Source organism: Spermophilus citellus, assembly GCF_964194105.1.
Source record: "Spermophilus citellus genome assembly, chromosome: 3".
Classification (NCBI taxonomy): domain Eukaryota; kingdom Metazoa; phylum Chordata; class Mammalia; order Rodentia; family Sciuridae; genus Spermophilus; species Spermophilus citellus.
Window position 1 is genome coordinate 26,529,776 of NC_138184.1, and position 18,184 is coordinate 26,547,959.

The window sequence follows — 18,184 nt, forward strand, 5'->3', positions numbered from 1 at the left end:
GTTAAAGCATAGTCTGTAAAAGCCCAGATTATACCTTACCTCTTTTATTCCAGCCAATTTTATAGGTTTTATATTATAAATATAAGCGCGGGCTGACAATTCCAGACTCTGTTGACTCAGTTCAGTACATTTCTGTTAAACTATGAATTTTAAATTTGCCTGCTTTTAAAACTGTTACATGATTGCAGTGTCACAGAAGTTTTTAAGCTGGAGGATTTTTTTCTTCTAAAGGCATTTGAATGAGTGGTTCAATGTAGTATTCTTATTCAATACAGAAAGGTTTTGATAATGATATAAATATTCCCGAATTCAGCACTCCCAACATGAACAAATGTCGATTCGTTACAATTACTTCAGATCTTTTCTTTAAAAAGATAGGAGGGAAGAAAGGGAAAAGATGAAATTATAAACCAAGTTTAAGGCCCTTTGTTTCATTTTCCAGGCTTATTCACCCTTTCTCCCCATCATGGGAAATCACTAACAAAATCAGAAAGTGTCTTTCCTGTCCCTGTTTTTGAAGTTCTAACATTTATCTGCATAAACAGTATTGTTTTGTGGATTTTTGTGTATTGGTTTGTAACTGCTCTATATGGATGTGTGTGAATACTGTGGAAGACTTCCAGAATAGGAGCATCTCATGCTGCTAGAGAGGAGTTGGAGTGGGAGGAGGTGATGCTGGGGAGGAAGGAGGGACCAATCAGGAAAGTATTTATGCATTTGATTTTTTATACTGTGGGGGCCACTTAAAGGATACATAACTTATCAGATTTGAATTATATTACTATAATTACCTTATCTACCTTGTTGGGAGGGACTAGTAGAAGGCAGAAAACAGAAAGCGGCTGTTCTGATCTTGGTGAGAGGTGATGAGAGTGTGAATTTAGGCAGAAACAGTGGAATGGGAAGTTGGGATAGAAGAAATAATCAAGAGATGGGAACTTAATGGGAGTGAGGTCATTGAGACTAAATAAATATGGTGGGAAGATACAAAAAAAGGAAGAAGCCTCATGATCCTTATTTCATATTTTGGCTAATGAAACATTTGAAGGGCAAATATAAAGAGGAAGATGAAGTTTAAAGGAAGGATTATAAATTAAATTGGGGGTATAGTGAGTTCAAGGTTCTAGTGGGAAGAGGGACAGCTCTAGTGTTTGATAGCCAGTTAGAGCAGAATTGTTGGGGGAAATGTTTGGCTTGGATACAAAGATTTGCAGACTATCTCTGTCTTCCAGGAGAGAACCTAAAATGAAAAGAGTAGATCAAGCCTGGTAGCTTTAGTTATATTACAGATTTAAGGATCTAACAGAGAAGAATGTGCCCATGAAGGATTCCGGGGAAGAGTGGTCAGAGTAAAGGGGAAAACCAGCAGACAAAAACTCTTGCAGAATGTCAAGAGATGAGAATTTTAAGAAGCAACGAGTGATAATGGCATTGAAAGTCCAGAAAGGAAAATTGAGATAAGAATTTTAAAAATTCCACTGGGTTTGGTACAGGTCATTCATGAGCTTTCCTTGAACAGCTTCAGTTAAGTGACTTTGGCAGAAGCCAGACTGCTATCATTTGAAGAGAGTGAGTAGAGAGGAGGAAGGTGTGAGAAAACTTAGCTGTAAATAGAACACAGGGTAGAACTGAAGTATGGTGGGATTTTTTTGTTGTGTTCTGCTTTTTAAAGATGGCATAGACTTTGAACCTACCTTTGAGAAGAAACCAATAGAAGGAGAAAGTAAAGATGAAGGAGATAGATGATAGGGTAAGGTCCCTGAGGAAGGTGAGGAGAAGATGTGTTCAAGAGTATGTGTGTGGGTTGGGCATGTTTGACCTGAAATGACAGGAGGTGGGGCATTTCTTCTAGTGGAATGACAAAGTAAAAAGGAAGTGTTCCAAGATTGGGAGATCTGTTGGAAGCTGGGGAAGGTGTAGATAGAATGCCTCCTTTATGCCTCAAGATTCATTTTGTCATGAAAATGTATTGGCACAGGAGAGGAAATCCTAAAAGCATAAGGGCTAGAATAGTAAATGCAAAGAGAACAGTGCTGGACTAATCAGATTTTGTAGAATTTTTCCCATTGATAATGATGACCTTTATATTTCTTAGAAATATTCTTCTTATTTACTTGAAAACAGGCTACACATTTTTACTGTGACACAGTGCCTGTTTTGTTTCTAAAAGCCCATGTGGTTCATTGTATACTTAGAGTACATGTACTTGAAAAAATATGCTTATTTATTTGTGATTAATGAGAGGTGATACATTAAGTGCATTTACTTAGTGGACCATACCCAACTTATAGTATTTGAGTATGTTTATAAGTTATGTTAACTCTGTTGCTTCGCATCATAAGGTGATATAGATTTAAACTAATTTTTAAAAAATAAACATATCTTTTTTTCCCTCCTGAATAATACTCCCAAATGAAATCTAATTTGTCATTTATATCCAAAGGAAATAGTGAGCAAGACCCAGCAGATTGGATATATTCCTTCTTACTTGTAGATCGACTGGATGAGGAAGGAAAGGCTTATAATAGAATTAATTATCCTCAGATGAGCCTTTAATGCCACTAGGAGCCACAAGCATATTTATTTTAACTGTTCCCCTGTGTTTATTTAACTGAAGCAATTACAAAATTCAAATTCAGAATTCAGAAGGCTTAAGAATGCTTTTGGATGTTGTGCACTATATATTATGGCTTATCATATTTTGTATTGAGATATTTTACCTTGCTTTTCCTTACACTTTCAGGTAGATTAATTCAACAGTGTGTATCGTGGAATGGCAAGGAACAGAGGAGAGCTGACATGGAGAAACTGAAATTAGAAAACTTTAGCTTGATATGGTGGCACATGCCTATAATCCCAGTGATTGGGAGGCTGAGGCAGGAGGATTGCAAAAATTCAAAGCTAGCCTCAGCAATTTATTAAGGCCCTAAGCAACTTAGCAAGACTCTGTCTCAAAAAAACAAAACAAAAAAAAAACAAAAGGAAACTTTATTCCAGGTGAAAGTGGTAAGAAGGGAAGATGTTGGGAAGATGGGGGAGAGTATTGGAATGGAAATAAAAGGATGGATTCAAGGAAGACTAAATGAGAAGGTAGGAGGTCCTGAGATCCTAGGTTTGATGAAGGGTGACAAAATTTCCATTTCTGGAGTCTGGAAAGTAGAGGCACAGCCCTTTTAGAGGGGAAAGATGAAGTTATTTCCATTCAACCTAAGTTTGTGTTGCTGACAAGATCCATTAGAAGTTAGAAATATAAGCTTTGATTTTGTAAGAGTTTGTGATGTAAGATTTGAATCATTTTCATTGGCTGATAGTTGAAACTGTGGATTAAAAAGATGAAAGGAAAGACTATGTACAACAGAAGGACATTATCTACATTTGGAATAAAGGTGTAGTCAAAGCAATAATAGAACCAGAATAGTACAGTTTGACAGAAAAGAGAGGATCTGTGCTAAGTTGAAAATCCTAGGGTAACTCACTCAAAGCAAACTTTTCTGATTTATCCAAGGGTATGTATGCTCTTAGACTTGGAGTATACAGATACAGATGTGCAGCATGGTTAAGAGTGTGAACTGGAGTAAAGTTCTTAGGATGTGGATTTCTGCTCTAATATTTGCTGGCCAGGTAAAACTGGGCAAGTTACTTTTCCTTGCTGTACCTCAAGGGATTATTTTGGCTGGGGATATAGCTCAGTACTAGAGCATTTGCCTATCATACACCAGGACTTGAGTTCAGTCCCCAGGGGAAAAAAATCCAAAAAACAAACAAAAGAACAACAACAAAGATTATTTTGTGTATTAAAATAAAATAAGCATCTAGCCTTGCTAATAAATAAGTGCTTGAAAATGGTAGTTATATTGTTAGGTCTCATCTTCCTTATTATCTGGAAAGTTTGAGGTGTTTTTTCTTTTTAAAAATTTTTAAAAATTTATATGAGACAGCAGAATACATTACAATTCTTATTACACATATAGAGCACAATTTTTCATATCTCTGGTTGTATACACAGTATATTCACACCAATTTGTGTCTTCATACCTGTATTTAATTTGAGGTTTTGATTGTGAGATTTTCTGATAATATTGGTTAATTTTATAAAGAACGAAGGCAGATGTATCCCTTAACAGATTTTAGTACAGTTGGAATTTGATCCTGATATATTGCCATAAGCTTAATCACTATGTCTCAGACTGTGTTCCTGGAGCATGATGCTTGGAGATTATTTAGAGTTTATTTAATAATGTGGTACAGTCTCAGAAATGCTATATATTCTACAATCTTCTTTGGGATTCATAATGTATATTATTAAGGACTCTAGTTAAAAACAAAAACCAAAAAACCCCCTTAACTTAGCATTTTCCAAACTTGTTATCCTAAGATCTCCTTTCTCCTCTTTACATAGTTAATTTTATGTATTGGAGTTTTATATATTTCAGTATTTATTTTATATACTCAGTCTCATCTATTTAAGAAAGTTTAAATTGAGATATAATTCAGATACTAACAATTTCACCATTTTAGAATATTCCATGTTTTTAGTGTATTCATAAAGATATGCAATCATCACTTTATCTAATTGTAATGTTTCCTGAGCCCCAAAAGAACTCTCTTCTTAGTAGTCACTTCCTTTCTCCTCCTTTCCCCCCTGGCAACCAGTAATATACTTTCTGTCTGAATGTATGCCAATTCTGGACATTTCATATAAGTAGAATTATATAACATGTGGCCTTTTATGTCTGACTTTTTTCACTCAGCAACATGTTGTCAAGATTTATCCATGTTGTAGCCTGTGCCAATGTTTTATTCCTTTTTATGGCTGAATAATATTCCATTTTTTGATATCTCACATTTTATTTATCTAATCATTAATTGATGGAAGTTAGGATTATTTCTGCTTTTTGACTTTTGTGACTAAGGCTGCTATGAACATTTTATGTGTATATATATTCTCATTTCTCATAAGTACATGTCTGGAGGTGGATATGGGAGTCGTATGACAACTCTGTTTAACTTTCTGAGGAAGTGCTAAATTGTTTTCCAAAGCATTCTTCAGTACTGAAATTCCGTACCCAGTAATTAAAAAATTCCCCGTTCCCTTTTCCCCTCAGTCTTGGCAACTACCATCCCACTTTTGGTCTCTATAAGTTTGATCACTTTAGGTACCTCATTAAAGTGGAGTTATACAATAGTTGTTCTCTTGTGTCTGGCTTAAGTCATTTATCATGTTTTTAAGATTCATACATGTTAGCATGTATTAAAACTTTCTTTTAAAGGCCAAATAATAATCCATTGTATGTATAAATCACAATTTTATCTATTTATCCATTGATGAACATTTAGATTGTTTCTACCTTTTGACTATTGTGAATAATGCTGCTATGAACCTTGTTGTTTAAATTATCTTGAGTCTTTGCTTTTAATTCTTTTGTATGTATATCCACAAGTGGAATATTGGCTCAAATGGTCATTGTGTGTTTGGTTTTTTAACTTTGTTCCGTTTGTTTTATGTGTGTGAGGTACATGGTAAATGAATCTAAAGCAGTTCTTTTATGCCACTTTATTCTGAGGTAAAAATGTTAGTAGTACTTCCTAGAAGTATAATTTATGTACTCAAGATATTCTACTTAAAAATGTGTCAGTTATAAAGTAAAGAAGACATCTTGAAACAGAATATAAGATTTTTAAAAAATATTTTTTAGTTTTTGTCTCTAGAAGGTAGGAATCAACCTTTACTCCTTGCTGTGCTTACTATGTGGTAACAATGTATAGAAAGAAACAGATAAGGGAGTATTAAATTCTGTTTACTTCTTTTAAAGTGTGTAGCTTAGTGGTCTTTCTTCAATACCATCTGCAAAGGAGGTAATTCCTGAGTTTTAGATAAAGTTGGCTAACCAACCAAGGAAAGAAAGTTTGTCTTTGGAGCCCAAGGGTTTTTGATTTATTTATTTATTTATTTATTTATTTATTGTTGTTCTCTTTTGTTGTGAAAGAAGTCTTATTAAAGAATAGATTCTGTTGATCTATAACTTATGTTTTGTTAGGAAGTCTCATTTTAGTATAATTGTACAGAATTGGCCATAGACAGATCCTAGAAGGTAGAATAGGCATTTTCGAGTTGAATTTCTAAAAGAGGTACAAAGCTAATACACATGGCAATGAAAATTCCTGCTTATTGCCATGGTTCTATGTTAGAAAGGATTTGCAAGCTTTGTTACTGTGTAGTTTATATATATATATATATATATATATATATATATTTTTTTTTTTTGCTATGTATTGATGTATAACTTAGCCTCTAAGTCTTTTTCTATAAAATACAAAGGCTAGGAAGAATGTTGTCTACTCATAGTCCAGAGGGGTAAAGAAGACGTCTTGAAGCAGAATATAAGATTTTTAAAAAAATTTTTTAGTTTTACATGGACACAACATCTTTATTTTCTTTGTGTATCTTTATGTGGTGCTGAGGATCAAACCCAGTGCCTCCCATGTGCAAGGCAAGTGCTCTACAACTGAGTCATAACCCCAGCCCCAGAATATAAGATTTTTAAAAGATAGAAGTCAATGTAAAATTTATGTGAGAATACTAATTGTTATGGATATGTTAGTGGTTATCACATAAGGGTATGTAAATTATAATTTATTTTGCATGATTTTTTGCTATTAAAAGGCCAGTTAAGCAGAATGGGAAATTGACAAAATTGAGAGAGTTAAATAGAAGTTAACTATTAAACTATCTTCTCTCCTTAAAGCCTTCTGTGACCTTGCTGGGTAAAACGAATTTCTCCCTCCAGCCTGCTTTGTTCCCCCTAATCCTTGTGCTTATCTCCCTTAACTTTGATTGTGAGCTGCTTTAGGGCAGAAATGTCATATCCTACTGTGTATTTTAATCATCTCACATAATTGCTTACACATAGTAGATCCTTTTAAACATTGTTTGAATCTTTTATTATGATACTTGCACAAATATAATAAAATGGGAAGAAGCAACTACTGTAGTTATCAAAAGTAATAATCTAAATCAGAGTTAGGATGTGGCCAAGGACAGAGGAAACCCGTAAGATAGAAACCAGAGAGCAGATTTTAAGGTTTCATGGGATGCATCAAGTTATCTCCTTATCTCATTTCCTAACTGTGACTCTGGCCTATGGCCTGTAATTTATTTGTTTATTTAGCAGACATTAAAGCATGAAGTTGTGGGATGATGGAAGCTTACAATTAATAAAGCACAACAGAGGCATGGGTATATTATATTGCTCTATGAAAGAGGGAATGCAGGGAAATCTTCATAGAAGATAATATTTTAGCTAAATCAGAGAAGGGAGAGTACTTCCTGCCAAGCAGATAGTCTGAGAGGTTAGCCAAACACAGTTGTAGAGTCCAGGCAGAGAGAGAGAGAGAGGGGATGCACCTGGTCCATATGTAACAAGTTCTGGGAAATGACGTGGGGACCTTACTATGAGTAGTCTTATTTCTGTATTTGCCTCTTTTATCTTCTTATTGCATTGTTTCTTGGAGTTTTTGCTTTAATAGTTTTTTTATTAATAGTGGGGAGCAAGGGAGGTATTTTACATGGCTGAGTGACATAAACAGAAATATGTTAGTATGCATTAGAGGGCAGATTCTGGAGGTAAGAAGATGGTTTTGGAGGCAGTTGGAGTAAGTCCAAGCAAGAGATGTGTTCCTGTTGTATGCTTTCATTTACATGAGATGTGCATAGGCAAATTTAGAAGGTAGATAAATTGGAAAGTAGTTTGGAGGTAAGGTGTGATAGGGAGTGGCTACTAATAAATAAAGGGTTTCTTTTTGGGGTGATGACAATATCCTATTACAGTAGTGATTATTGTATATCCTTTTACAATGTTATATTAAAAACCACTGAATGTATACTTTTAAATAGTGATTTTTTAAAATTTTTGGTTGTACTGGGGTCTGAACCCAGGGTCTTGCACATGCTAGGCAAGTGCTCTACCACTAAGCTACATCCTAGTCTCCCAACCCTTTTTATTTTCTTCTGAGATAGGATCCTGCTCTTGAACTTGTTGTCCTCCTGCTTACCCTCTTGAACAGCTGGAATTACAAAGACGTGCTGGTATGCTTGTTTAAACGGCGAATTTGATAACATGCAAAGTATATCCCAATTTAAGAAAAGGCAAGGCTGGAAAAAGAGACAGAAAGAGACTATATAGAATGTATGTAGAGTTCCTGAAAAAGTATGGTTTGAGAGATATTCAGTGATGGAGAATTGGTATCATTTAGAGACCGAATATTGTCAATATTCAAAATGAAATAGTAACTGGTTTTGAAATTTCTAGTTTTGTGTGATTGAATTGATGGGGAAAGAAATGCTAGAAAAAGATCATTTTGGAGACATATGTAGTGAACTATTTGAAATATGTTAAATGTGTAAGCAAGGTAGGCCATTAAAGATAATAATCTAGCTGTGAGGAGAGACTTTGGAACTAGAGAGAGAAACAGATGTATAGAAGTTGACTGAAGAGGCCACTCAAACTTGCTGACATCTTCCAACCCTCCTTTAGAAAGTCATGTTCCTTTTGCTTCGTATCCTCAAGTGTGGTATACAAGTTGTTTTTGTTTTTGTTTTGTAAAGCTGAGTTTTATGTTACTTTTCAGGCAGAGGCAAGGCTAGCAGCAAAACGCGCTGCCCGGGCAGAAGCAAGAGATATACGCATGAGAGAACTGGAACGACAACAAAAAGAGGTAATTTGGGGAAATAGAACCATAATTTCATGCTTACCCCCCCCCCCCCCCAAAATCAGTACTTGGCCCGTTTAATTCTGATTCCTTTTGAAACACTGGGAATAGTCTAACTTGCTATATGTGTTTTAATAAGCCATTCTGTGTTAATCAATGAAATGTAATATTTGTTTTAAATAATAAATGATTTTGTTTTTTGTGTATGCATTGTTAGAAGTTCTTATAATAAGTGCTTTACTTATGTTCACTAAAGTAGGTGTGGAGATGACAAAACTATTTAGTATACCCCTAAATGTCCTAGTATTTGGATTAATTGTGATATCTGTATAGTAAAACAGTGACAGATCAGTCTTATAATTTTGAGACATATTTAATAATCATTAAAAATATTCATGTAAAAAAATGAAAAGAAAAAGAAAAACAAGTGAAACTGTAAAACTGATAGGACCCAATTTTGTGTTACAAAAATTAGTACCCATCTATAGGGTCAACCTTCTAGAAAGAATATTGATTACTGTCAACACTTTGGTTTGACTGTGTTGGAGTTATGATTGATTTTACATACTTTTTTTTTCCTAGCTTACAAATTTTTGATACGCTATTATCATCAGAAAAGCAGAAAAAGGCTTATGGAAATTGAACTGACTAAAATGGAATACTTTTTATGCTTTCCTTCTGACATTGACTTGGCCCTAAAAATCCCCATAAAAATATTTTTGATATTGTATTAGTATAAGGGGGAAACACCTGTGGGGAAATATTAAGCGCTTTTGTTTTGTGTTAGTGGTGGATTTTCTGCTAGTGAGTTAAAAAGAAATTTATGTATTCTATGTTTTATCATAGTTCAAAAACAAAAATAGTTGATGTTGCTAATTTTTTTAACCTCATAAAGTTTCAAATATCAAATAGAAATTTTGACTGAAAATGGAAATGTTACAATGTATTGTCTTTTATATTCACAGGATTTTACTAAACTATAAACAGGAGATAGTTATTACATATAAGTTCAATTTATGATCTTCTAAACTTCAGAGAACCATGCATCTTTCTATTATTGAACATATTTAGCTTCATAGTTTTGTATAGGTGAATGTGTGAATGTGTCACCTATCATGTTCTTTAGGGCAAATATGTATGAATAAGAATTTTTTTGGAGAATACAGTGTTTTGGAAACTGTTCAGTTATGAAACTTTTGCATTTGTAGCACTCTCATCATTCCTTTGACAAGAAATGGGGACAGATTCACAAGTGGCTGGTAGGCTAGAATTGCCTGTCCTGCATGTTGTGATAAGTTGCTGACATAATGCAGTTTTGAAGTAAAACATTGACTAATGGTTTGCAAAGTAGAAGTGTTTGGCCTGTGTGAACCTAAAGGTCATGAAATATCTGTTCTGGCTGAAGTGGACCAATTGTGTACTTGGAATCCAACCATTTTCTGTTGTGATCAGCAACTTCACTTTCGTTTCATGAGTGCCCCTGAATAAGAAAGATTGAGAAAATGAATGCTTGTTTTCTTCTTATGGGTTTGTCCTTTTCTTCTTCATATCCTTCCTTTCCCCCATCCTCTTTAAGAAAACTGAGTCCCTTGGGTCTCCGTGAAGAGATGACATAAGTCATTCTTCCATGTTCTCTGAAAACGATTCTTTTTAGCTCAGCTCTCTCAGCTCCTTTCCAAGTCCTTTACCACAGCTTCCAGGTTTGTTAGCTCTAAAAGCAATTCGTATATCAGTAAAAGTTATTGTGAATCACTCCTAAATTTGAATGTTTTTCAAAGTTTTTTAGTTCTCTGTCTCTTTTTGTAAGGGTTCTGAACTTGGTATGTGACTGAACTTGGGAGGTAGAATGTAAAACCTTAAAATCTCATGCAGACTTTTGGAAGTATGTGTAGACATTGAAAGTATGTATAGTTTTTTTTTTTTTTTTTTTTTTTTTGACAGTGCTGGGGATTGAACTCAGGGGCTTTGAGTGTGTGCTAGGCAAGTACTCTTTCCACTGAATACCCCAAGACCAGAAGTATATGTATTTTTATGGGAAGTGCTCACAGGTATTTTTATCATAAGAGAAAGTCTATGACTCCTGCAGGGTTAAAAACCATTGTCTGATTGATGATAAACAAGCAGCTTCCATAAGCAAATTTCTCCTATAGCAGCATTTTAAGGTATAACCAGAATTAAAATATTTATAATGTAGTGACCCTTGAACTTAAACCTTTATCATAATTCTCATTGAGATATTGTTTTATAAAAGAAAGAAAAAAGATGCTTGGTAACTTTAAATTGCATGATTCCTTATGGATATGTTTGTTATTTTGGAGTGGAGTTTGTTCCTGATTGTAACTAAAGCTAGCCTAATTAATTTATTTATTTAATGTGCCTTCTGTGGGTTAGTATTATTGTTGATGCATTAAAAATGCTTCATGTAAATAAAACAAATCACTTAATTGCAAATTTTCCCAGGAAAATTAGCTTTATTTGTTGTTTAAATTGTGTATTATCATTCTAAAGTTAAATGGCCAAAGCTTTTAATGTTATAGAGCAAACCAAAAAAAAAAAAAAAACAAAAAAAAAAAACAAAAATAGAAAAGCATATATTAGAAATCTAACATTTGATTTGTATATTCAAGGACCATGAAAATCTCCCCTAACTTTAATACTTTTTTGTGTGAGACTGATTTGTTGGAATATGAATTAGGGAACAAAAGGACATGGGGCTCAGGGACTCAGCAGTGAAGCTAACTTGAGAAACCCCTGTGCATCAATCAGTGTGCTGTATTAGTGCTTTTTACCTAGGTTCCATTTCACATTTTAAGACAGGTAACACTATTTTCATTTTATAGATGAGAAGATAAAGGATTGTTAAAGTAGATAACTTGCTGTATAGTTCTTGGCAGAGTTGGAATTTTCAAGGTAGAGAGTGCCACAGCTGCCAATAGTTTGCAAAGTGACACAACCAGGTGGAGCCTACATTTTCCTGGGCTTCCAGATAATCTTAGTTTAGCCAACTTTCAATGAACCTAATCATTCTGATTTTAAATCTGTTGTCTTTAATCAGTAACATGTTGGTGTATGTCTGGAGGAGTAGATGCAGTTTCTAATGTTTTCCAATTTGAAACTGAAGGAGTGACTCTAGCCTGAACTTAGAAAATTTAATTTGTTGATAGAGAAGATAGTCAAATTCATGGGGGCCGTGGTTTTCTTTCTTTTTTTGGGGGGGGGGGAGGGTACAAGGGATTGAACTCAGGGGAACTCAACCGCTGAGCCACATCCCCAGCCCTATTTTGTATTTTATTTAGAGACAGGGTCTCACTGAGTTGCTTAGCACCTTGCTTTTGCCGAGGCTGGCTTTGAACTTGTGATCCTCCTTCCTGAGCCTCCCAAGCCACTGGGATTATAGTTGTGTGCCACCATGGCCTGGTTTGTGGTTTTCTTTTAATGAAACCATTTCATACTCACTTCAAGTGAACTTTTCCAAAACATAGTATGTTTTATTTTTATAAGTTGAATTTAAATTTATTAAAACATTATTTACCAGATCGTTTGGAACAAATATACATCCATCTTTTACAACATCATTCTATTAACTCAGGTTTCTTTAATCATAAGGAGGATTCCTGGAGTAATGACAATGTGTGTTGCTTTCCTTGACTATGCAAGAAAGGGATACTCTGCCTTGTAATTCGTTCCTAAAAACACGGTTTACTGTAATTTGTATTTGGCCAGTGGTGCTGTTAATTCAAGAAAAGCCATTGGCAGTTAAATCCTACTCTAGAAATACCTGGGAGATGAAGCTTTTTGTTCTTCCAGAGAAGGAGGAGTTTTGGGTAAAAACCAGAATACCTTACCACCACCTGGCTCCTTGTAATTAATGAAGAATTAGCTAGTGTAGGATGGTATCTTTAAGATTCAATGGTCTGGTGAGCCTGAGGATCTGTATGCCTGTCCCAGGTTTATGACTTTGCAGATACTTATTTAGTCTTTCTTTTTGTTTTTAAAATATATTTCTTTTTAGTTGTTGATAGATCTTTATTTTATTTATTTATATGCAGTACTGAGAATCAAACCCAATGCCTCACACACGCCAGGCAAGTATGCTTCTGCTGAGCCACAGCTCCAGCCCTCTTACTTAATCTTTCTGTGGTATAACTTTCCTTCCTGTAAAATGAAGGGATCAGACTAGGTGGTCTCTAAGGACCCTTTGAACTCTTAAAAATAATTATAGAGTTGTTACTAGAGTCTTTTATACAAGGGTTTCCTTCTGTTTGCTACTATGCAAAAGTTTTCAAAGTATGAGGAATAATTAAAATTTTCCCGCGTGCTTTCTTTGCCTAATATAAGAGAGGTGATACTTGGCAGACTCTTGGTAGATTCTTGGTAGACTCTGGGTAGAACATGTGTTTTGGATGTTTTTGGCATAATAAAAGTTTCTTTGAGCTTGCCTTACTATTTTACCTGAACATTTATTTTTTAGTTAGGTTTAGAGAAGTTCTTCTGTTCAGTGTGGTAGCCACTAGTCATGTGTAGGTGTTAAATTTCAATTTAAATTGACCAAAAAATAAATACAACTTAAAATTTAGTTTCAAGTGCTCAGTAGACACATGTGGCTACTAGCTATCATGTAATGAGAGCACAAATAAAAAACACTTTCATTCTCTCAGAAAGGGCTGTTGGATAGTGCTTATTTAAGGTATAGTTTATGATTATGGGAATAAACTGTATTCTCTCTTCAAATTGCCTGGCCTATATGGGAGTTATGTTTTCTTTTCAGTCTTCTGATGTCTCTTTAAGCAAGGCTTTCAAATGGAGCTAAATGAAAAGCTGTTCATTTTTTTTGTGTATGGTGCTGGGATTGGATCTGGGGCCTGGTGCTTGCTTGCTAGGCAAGTATTCTATTGCTGAGCCACACCCCCAGCCCCCAAACTATTTAAATATAGAAGTATATCTGAACTTCATAAGGTATTTAAATTAATTTAGAATTATAATAAGAATTGAAAATAAATATGAATTCAACTGTCTTTGTTGTGTCTTTGATGGAATATGCTTTTTAGATTTTTTTTTTTAAAAACAAATACTCCTATGTGGTTGGTACAGTGAGAAGAAAGGCTAACATAAAGTGAAGCTTGAACATTAAACCTTAAACATTACTCTAATACCCAAAATAACATTGAGAGGTGCATGTAGCATTAATTTTGCTGAGAGGTGCATGTACAATAAATTTGCCTCCTGGTTGGTTAAACTAACCAAGTTAACCAGACTGGCATTGGTTATTGTTTAAGCTGTATACCCTGCCAGGCTAATGCATATACTCCCAAAACTTTTGTGGTGTAACTGGATAAAGAAAATGAAGAAATATGCTTGATTCCTGTATGTGTCTGTTGTATAGCAGAAAATGTGAATCTAAAGATCAGAACACTGGATTGGAAATTGAAACATTGAATCATAATGGTGCTTATGAATACATGTCAGAGCAAATTTGATCAATTTGGCAATGTACATAGCAGATGTCAACCAGGATATTTTTGGAATTATACTCAAAGATCATGACCAAAAAGAGATAATATACTATTATGTTTTGGTTGAATTACTGTTTCTATTTTGAAATGAACAGTCATATATACCCCCATGTATTTGTTCTGCTTATGAAATGATCATGTTGGATTGCCATGAGGTGTTGTGGCATTGATTGTTTTTGGAAAAGATATTGTGAATATTGACAGAAGTGAATCTACTTAAGACATTTTGTGTAGACTTTTAGTGTAAATTACTTTAATACTTTGAAATTATGAAATATCAGAAATTCCTTTTGGTTTTAGGTGACAATATTCTTAGGGCTGGCCATTTGATTTCACATGTGTCAGGCTTTAGTGCTCCATTGCTAATAACAGAATAGGGAAAATTTAGAATTATGTATGCTTTAGTCAACTAATGTTAAGCTATAGTCAATCTTTATAAACCACATCAAGTATGACTCTTGAGATAATTTAATCAACTTTAAAATATGTGGTTTTTTTCTAAGCATAAGTAGTTTTTTTTTCTTTTACTTTGTTTTTATTTTTTGGTACTAGAGTTTGAAGCCTCTACCACTGAGCTATAGCCCCAGCCCATTTTTATATTTGGGATAGAGTCTTACTAAGTTCCCAAGGCTGGCTTCAAACTTGTGGTACTTCTATCTTAGCCTCCTTAATCACTGGGACAATAGGTGTGTGCCATCACACCTGGCTAAACATCTATTTTTAATGCTGAGCTCAACATCTGTTTGTTAAGTATAACTGTGTATATTTATCTTGGTGTATTGAGCTCTTTTGGTCAGATGTAGATAGTATCTTACATGTGGTTAGTTGTACATACATATGATAAAAATTGCCAACATTATTTCTGCTTTCTAACCAAAGCATGCAATTGCCACAAACTCAGCTTTTAAAGTGAAGTTGTCCAAACCTGCCTGCGCTAAGATGTTGTACTGTTAATTTACTGATTTTTGCTCCATTTTTCTGATAAAACACCTGTCTGTTCAGTGAATAACCTTCCATGTACTTTCTCCTTTCCCAGGAAGATTCCGAAAGGGCCAGGTATTCGCACCGGTCCAGTCATCACCGTTCTTATCTGGTTTGTAATAACATATAAACTTGCCCCTAATGCTTTTCTTCATTAATTTAATGTAGTCACTCACAGATTTGTACTGTTTATTTTTATTTTTATCAGGGAGTTGAGGATACATTGTCCTTCCGAAGTCCTGGAAGTCACAGGGTTGGTATTTTAAGTTGTTTACATACCATAGTAGCAAAGCTTTTATATGTGAGCTTGCTTCAGAATCAGTGATTATATAAATAATCAGATAGTGTTCATATATTCTTTTTCCTTTTTTTTTAAAATGGAAATATTGTCAAAAGTTATTTCACTGGAAAAAAAAAGATGCTTTCTCTCAAATTATTGCTATAAGTAAATCATTTTTAAAATCTTGAATATTTTCATCTATTAACATATCCTATTTTTCTATAGAAGGCCCTTTGATTTCAGAAAATTATCACAAAATAATAAGATTGATTTTATAGAATAATATCTGCTTGGGTCTGACTTTTAGATTTCTCCTGCTTTCATATTTTCTTCTTCTTTTTTTTTTTCTATATTGGGGGTTGAATCCAGGGGCACTCGACCACTGAGCCATATCCCAGCCCTAATTTACATTTTATTTAGAGACGGGGTCTCAAAGAGTTGCTTAGCCCCTCACTTTTTGCCGAGGCTGGCTTTGAACTCATAATCCTCCTGCCTCAGCCTCCCCAACTGCGAGATTCAGACATGTGCCACTGCGCATGGCCTACTTTCATATTTTAAAAAGTGACAGTTTATTAAATGGGAAGTAGCTTTGAGGCTTGGGTGGCTAATTACAGTTTTATTACATGGAAAATTTGAGCTGTTGATTTAAAAAAATTCTTTGCTTTTCATATGTATAGGAATTATGCTTTGACATTTTGATTAATAGTTTATAGAATGTTCTGGTGTTTTAGCATAAGTTATTAAAAATCAAAAGAAATGAGAATTTGCTCCTTAAATACTTGCATATTGTGCTTAAACACTCATCTCTCTTTTCTTAGGGAATTATGCTTTATAGTAAAGCAATGCTTTTAATTTTTACAGTGATAATGCCATATATACATTTTATGTTTTTTTACATATAGATTTTTCATTAGTAAAATGATTTTTCTCATTACTTTCCCCCAACTCTTAATTTTTCTTCCTATTTTTTATAATGTGTAATAATAAGTGTGTTCTGACATGTTAGTTATTGACATCTTTGTATTCATAAATAGTTTATTACGTTGGTTGTTTTTGTTTTTGTTTATGAATGTAATCTTTTTTTTTTTTTTAGAGTAAGTGCATAGGCTAATTTTTGAATCATGAATATTTTGGTTAGTTACAAAGTTTTTAGAATTTTAAGAATATTAACAAATCTTCAAAAAAGTCCAAGATAATCAGTGGCTTGAAGTGGTTTTTCAAGGCCGGGTGTGGTGGTGCATGCCTGTAATCCCAGCGGCTTGGGAGGCTAAGGTAGGAGAATCTCAAGTTCCAAGCCAGCCAGCAACTTAGTGAGGTGCTAAGCAACTCAATTAGGTCCTGTCTCTAAATAAAATACAAAATAGGACTGGGAATGTGGCTCAGTGGTAGAGTGCCGCTGGGTTCAATCCCTAGTCCAAAAAAAAACGTGGATTGTTTTTCAGAAAGAAAATGCTGTCTTAATGCTTTCCTCTGGAGATACTTTTTAAAAAATACTTTGAAAAGAATCATGTAATGAGTTAACAAACATTTCAAAGTTGAATGTCAGGGGCTATGAAAATAATCCCCCCCTTTTTAAAATGGGGGTATTTTTAGTTGTATATGGACACAACACCTTTATTTTCTTTTTGTGTGGTGCTGAGGATCGAACCCAGTGCCTCACGCATACTAGACGAGTGCTCTACCGCTGAGCCGCAACCTAAGCCCCCACTCCTTGTTTTTAATGTATGACTTTTTACTTTGTTTTCTATTATGTTTATAGTGTGAATTTTCACATATTTGGTATCAGGCTTTTTCTTTGTAAATTTGTATGACATTAGGGAAACTTGATTATGTTAGTTTAACTTAAATGGCAAAAATCTACCAAGTTTGACTTAAATAAACAAATAACAAATAAACAGAAATCTACCATTAAGCTTCTAGGGTGGTATTTACCTAGAGTGTCTCTAGACTAATGAAGTTGATTTTGTGTGTGTGTGTGTGTGTGTGTGCGTGTGTGTAAATTGTATTAGGAAACAAATGTAAGGATAATTTTAACTCACCAGTTTTTGTGGTACTAAGGATTAAACCCTGAAGTGCTTTACCACTGAGTGACACCCACAACCCTTATTATTTTTAATTTTGAGACAGGGTCTTAATGAGTTACTGAGGTTCTTACTAAATTTTTAAGGCTGGCCTCAAACTTGTGCCTGCCTCAACCTACAGAATTGCTAGGATTATAGGTGTACCATTGTTCCAGGTCATTTTTTTCCCCCACCATAATAATTAATGAAAATCTGTTACTATGGGATAAAGTTCTCGATATTTAAAAAAAAAAATCAATGTGTGAACTTGAAGAGTAATAGAAGTTTTACACCCTAGAGGAGACTATGGTACTCTGTTATCTCTAAGTGTATACATTAAACACACTGGAGATATGTGGACATTCCCAGAAATAAGTCAGAATGCTCACTCATTATATTGTTTAAAAGAAATACAATTGAGTTTTTTCCTGTTTTAACTAGATAATATTGGGAGTTCCAAGTTTTCGTAAGATTGTTTGCTTTTTGGGGGGACAGGGTGCTGGGTGTGGATTGGACATGTTAAACATACATTCTACCACTGAGCTACACCTTCAGTCTCTGGTTATTTGCTTTTTAAAATAGCTATCTGCTAAGCTGAATGTTAGACAACTTTTGTCCTCTGTGTAAATAAATGTAATAAA

The 18,184-nt window shown here is 34.3% G+C and overlaps 1 protein-coding gene across 13 annotated transcripts in view; it reads left to right on the forward strand.

Moving 5' to 3' along the window:
• LRRFIP2 (LRR binding FLII interacting protein 2) overlaps positions 1 to 18,184 on the forward strand; it is an 89,955-nt gene that overhangs the window by 19,432 nt on the left and 52,339 nt on the right. For 6 of the 13 annotated variants that reach the window (XM_081283473.1, XM_081283466.1, XM_081283476.1 and 3 more), the window contains exons 4-7: positions 8,629 to 8,715; positions 9,918 to 9,968; positions 15,259 to 15,315; positions 15,412 to 15,456. In XM_081283473.1, the coding sequence (XP_081139599.1) occupies positions 8,629 to 8,715; positions 9,918 to 9,968; positions 15,259 to 15,315; positions 15,412 to 15,456 (240 nt within the window). Of the gene's footprint in view, positions 1 to 8,628; positions 8,716 to 9,917; positions 9,969 to 12,758; positions 12,799 to 15,258; positions 15,316 to 15,411; positions 15,457 to 18,184 lie in introns of those variants that run through there. The other 7 variants (XM_081283467.1, XM_081283470.1, XM_081283477.1 and 4 more) reach the window with 2 other exon arrangements.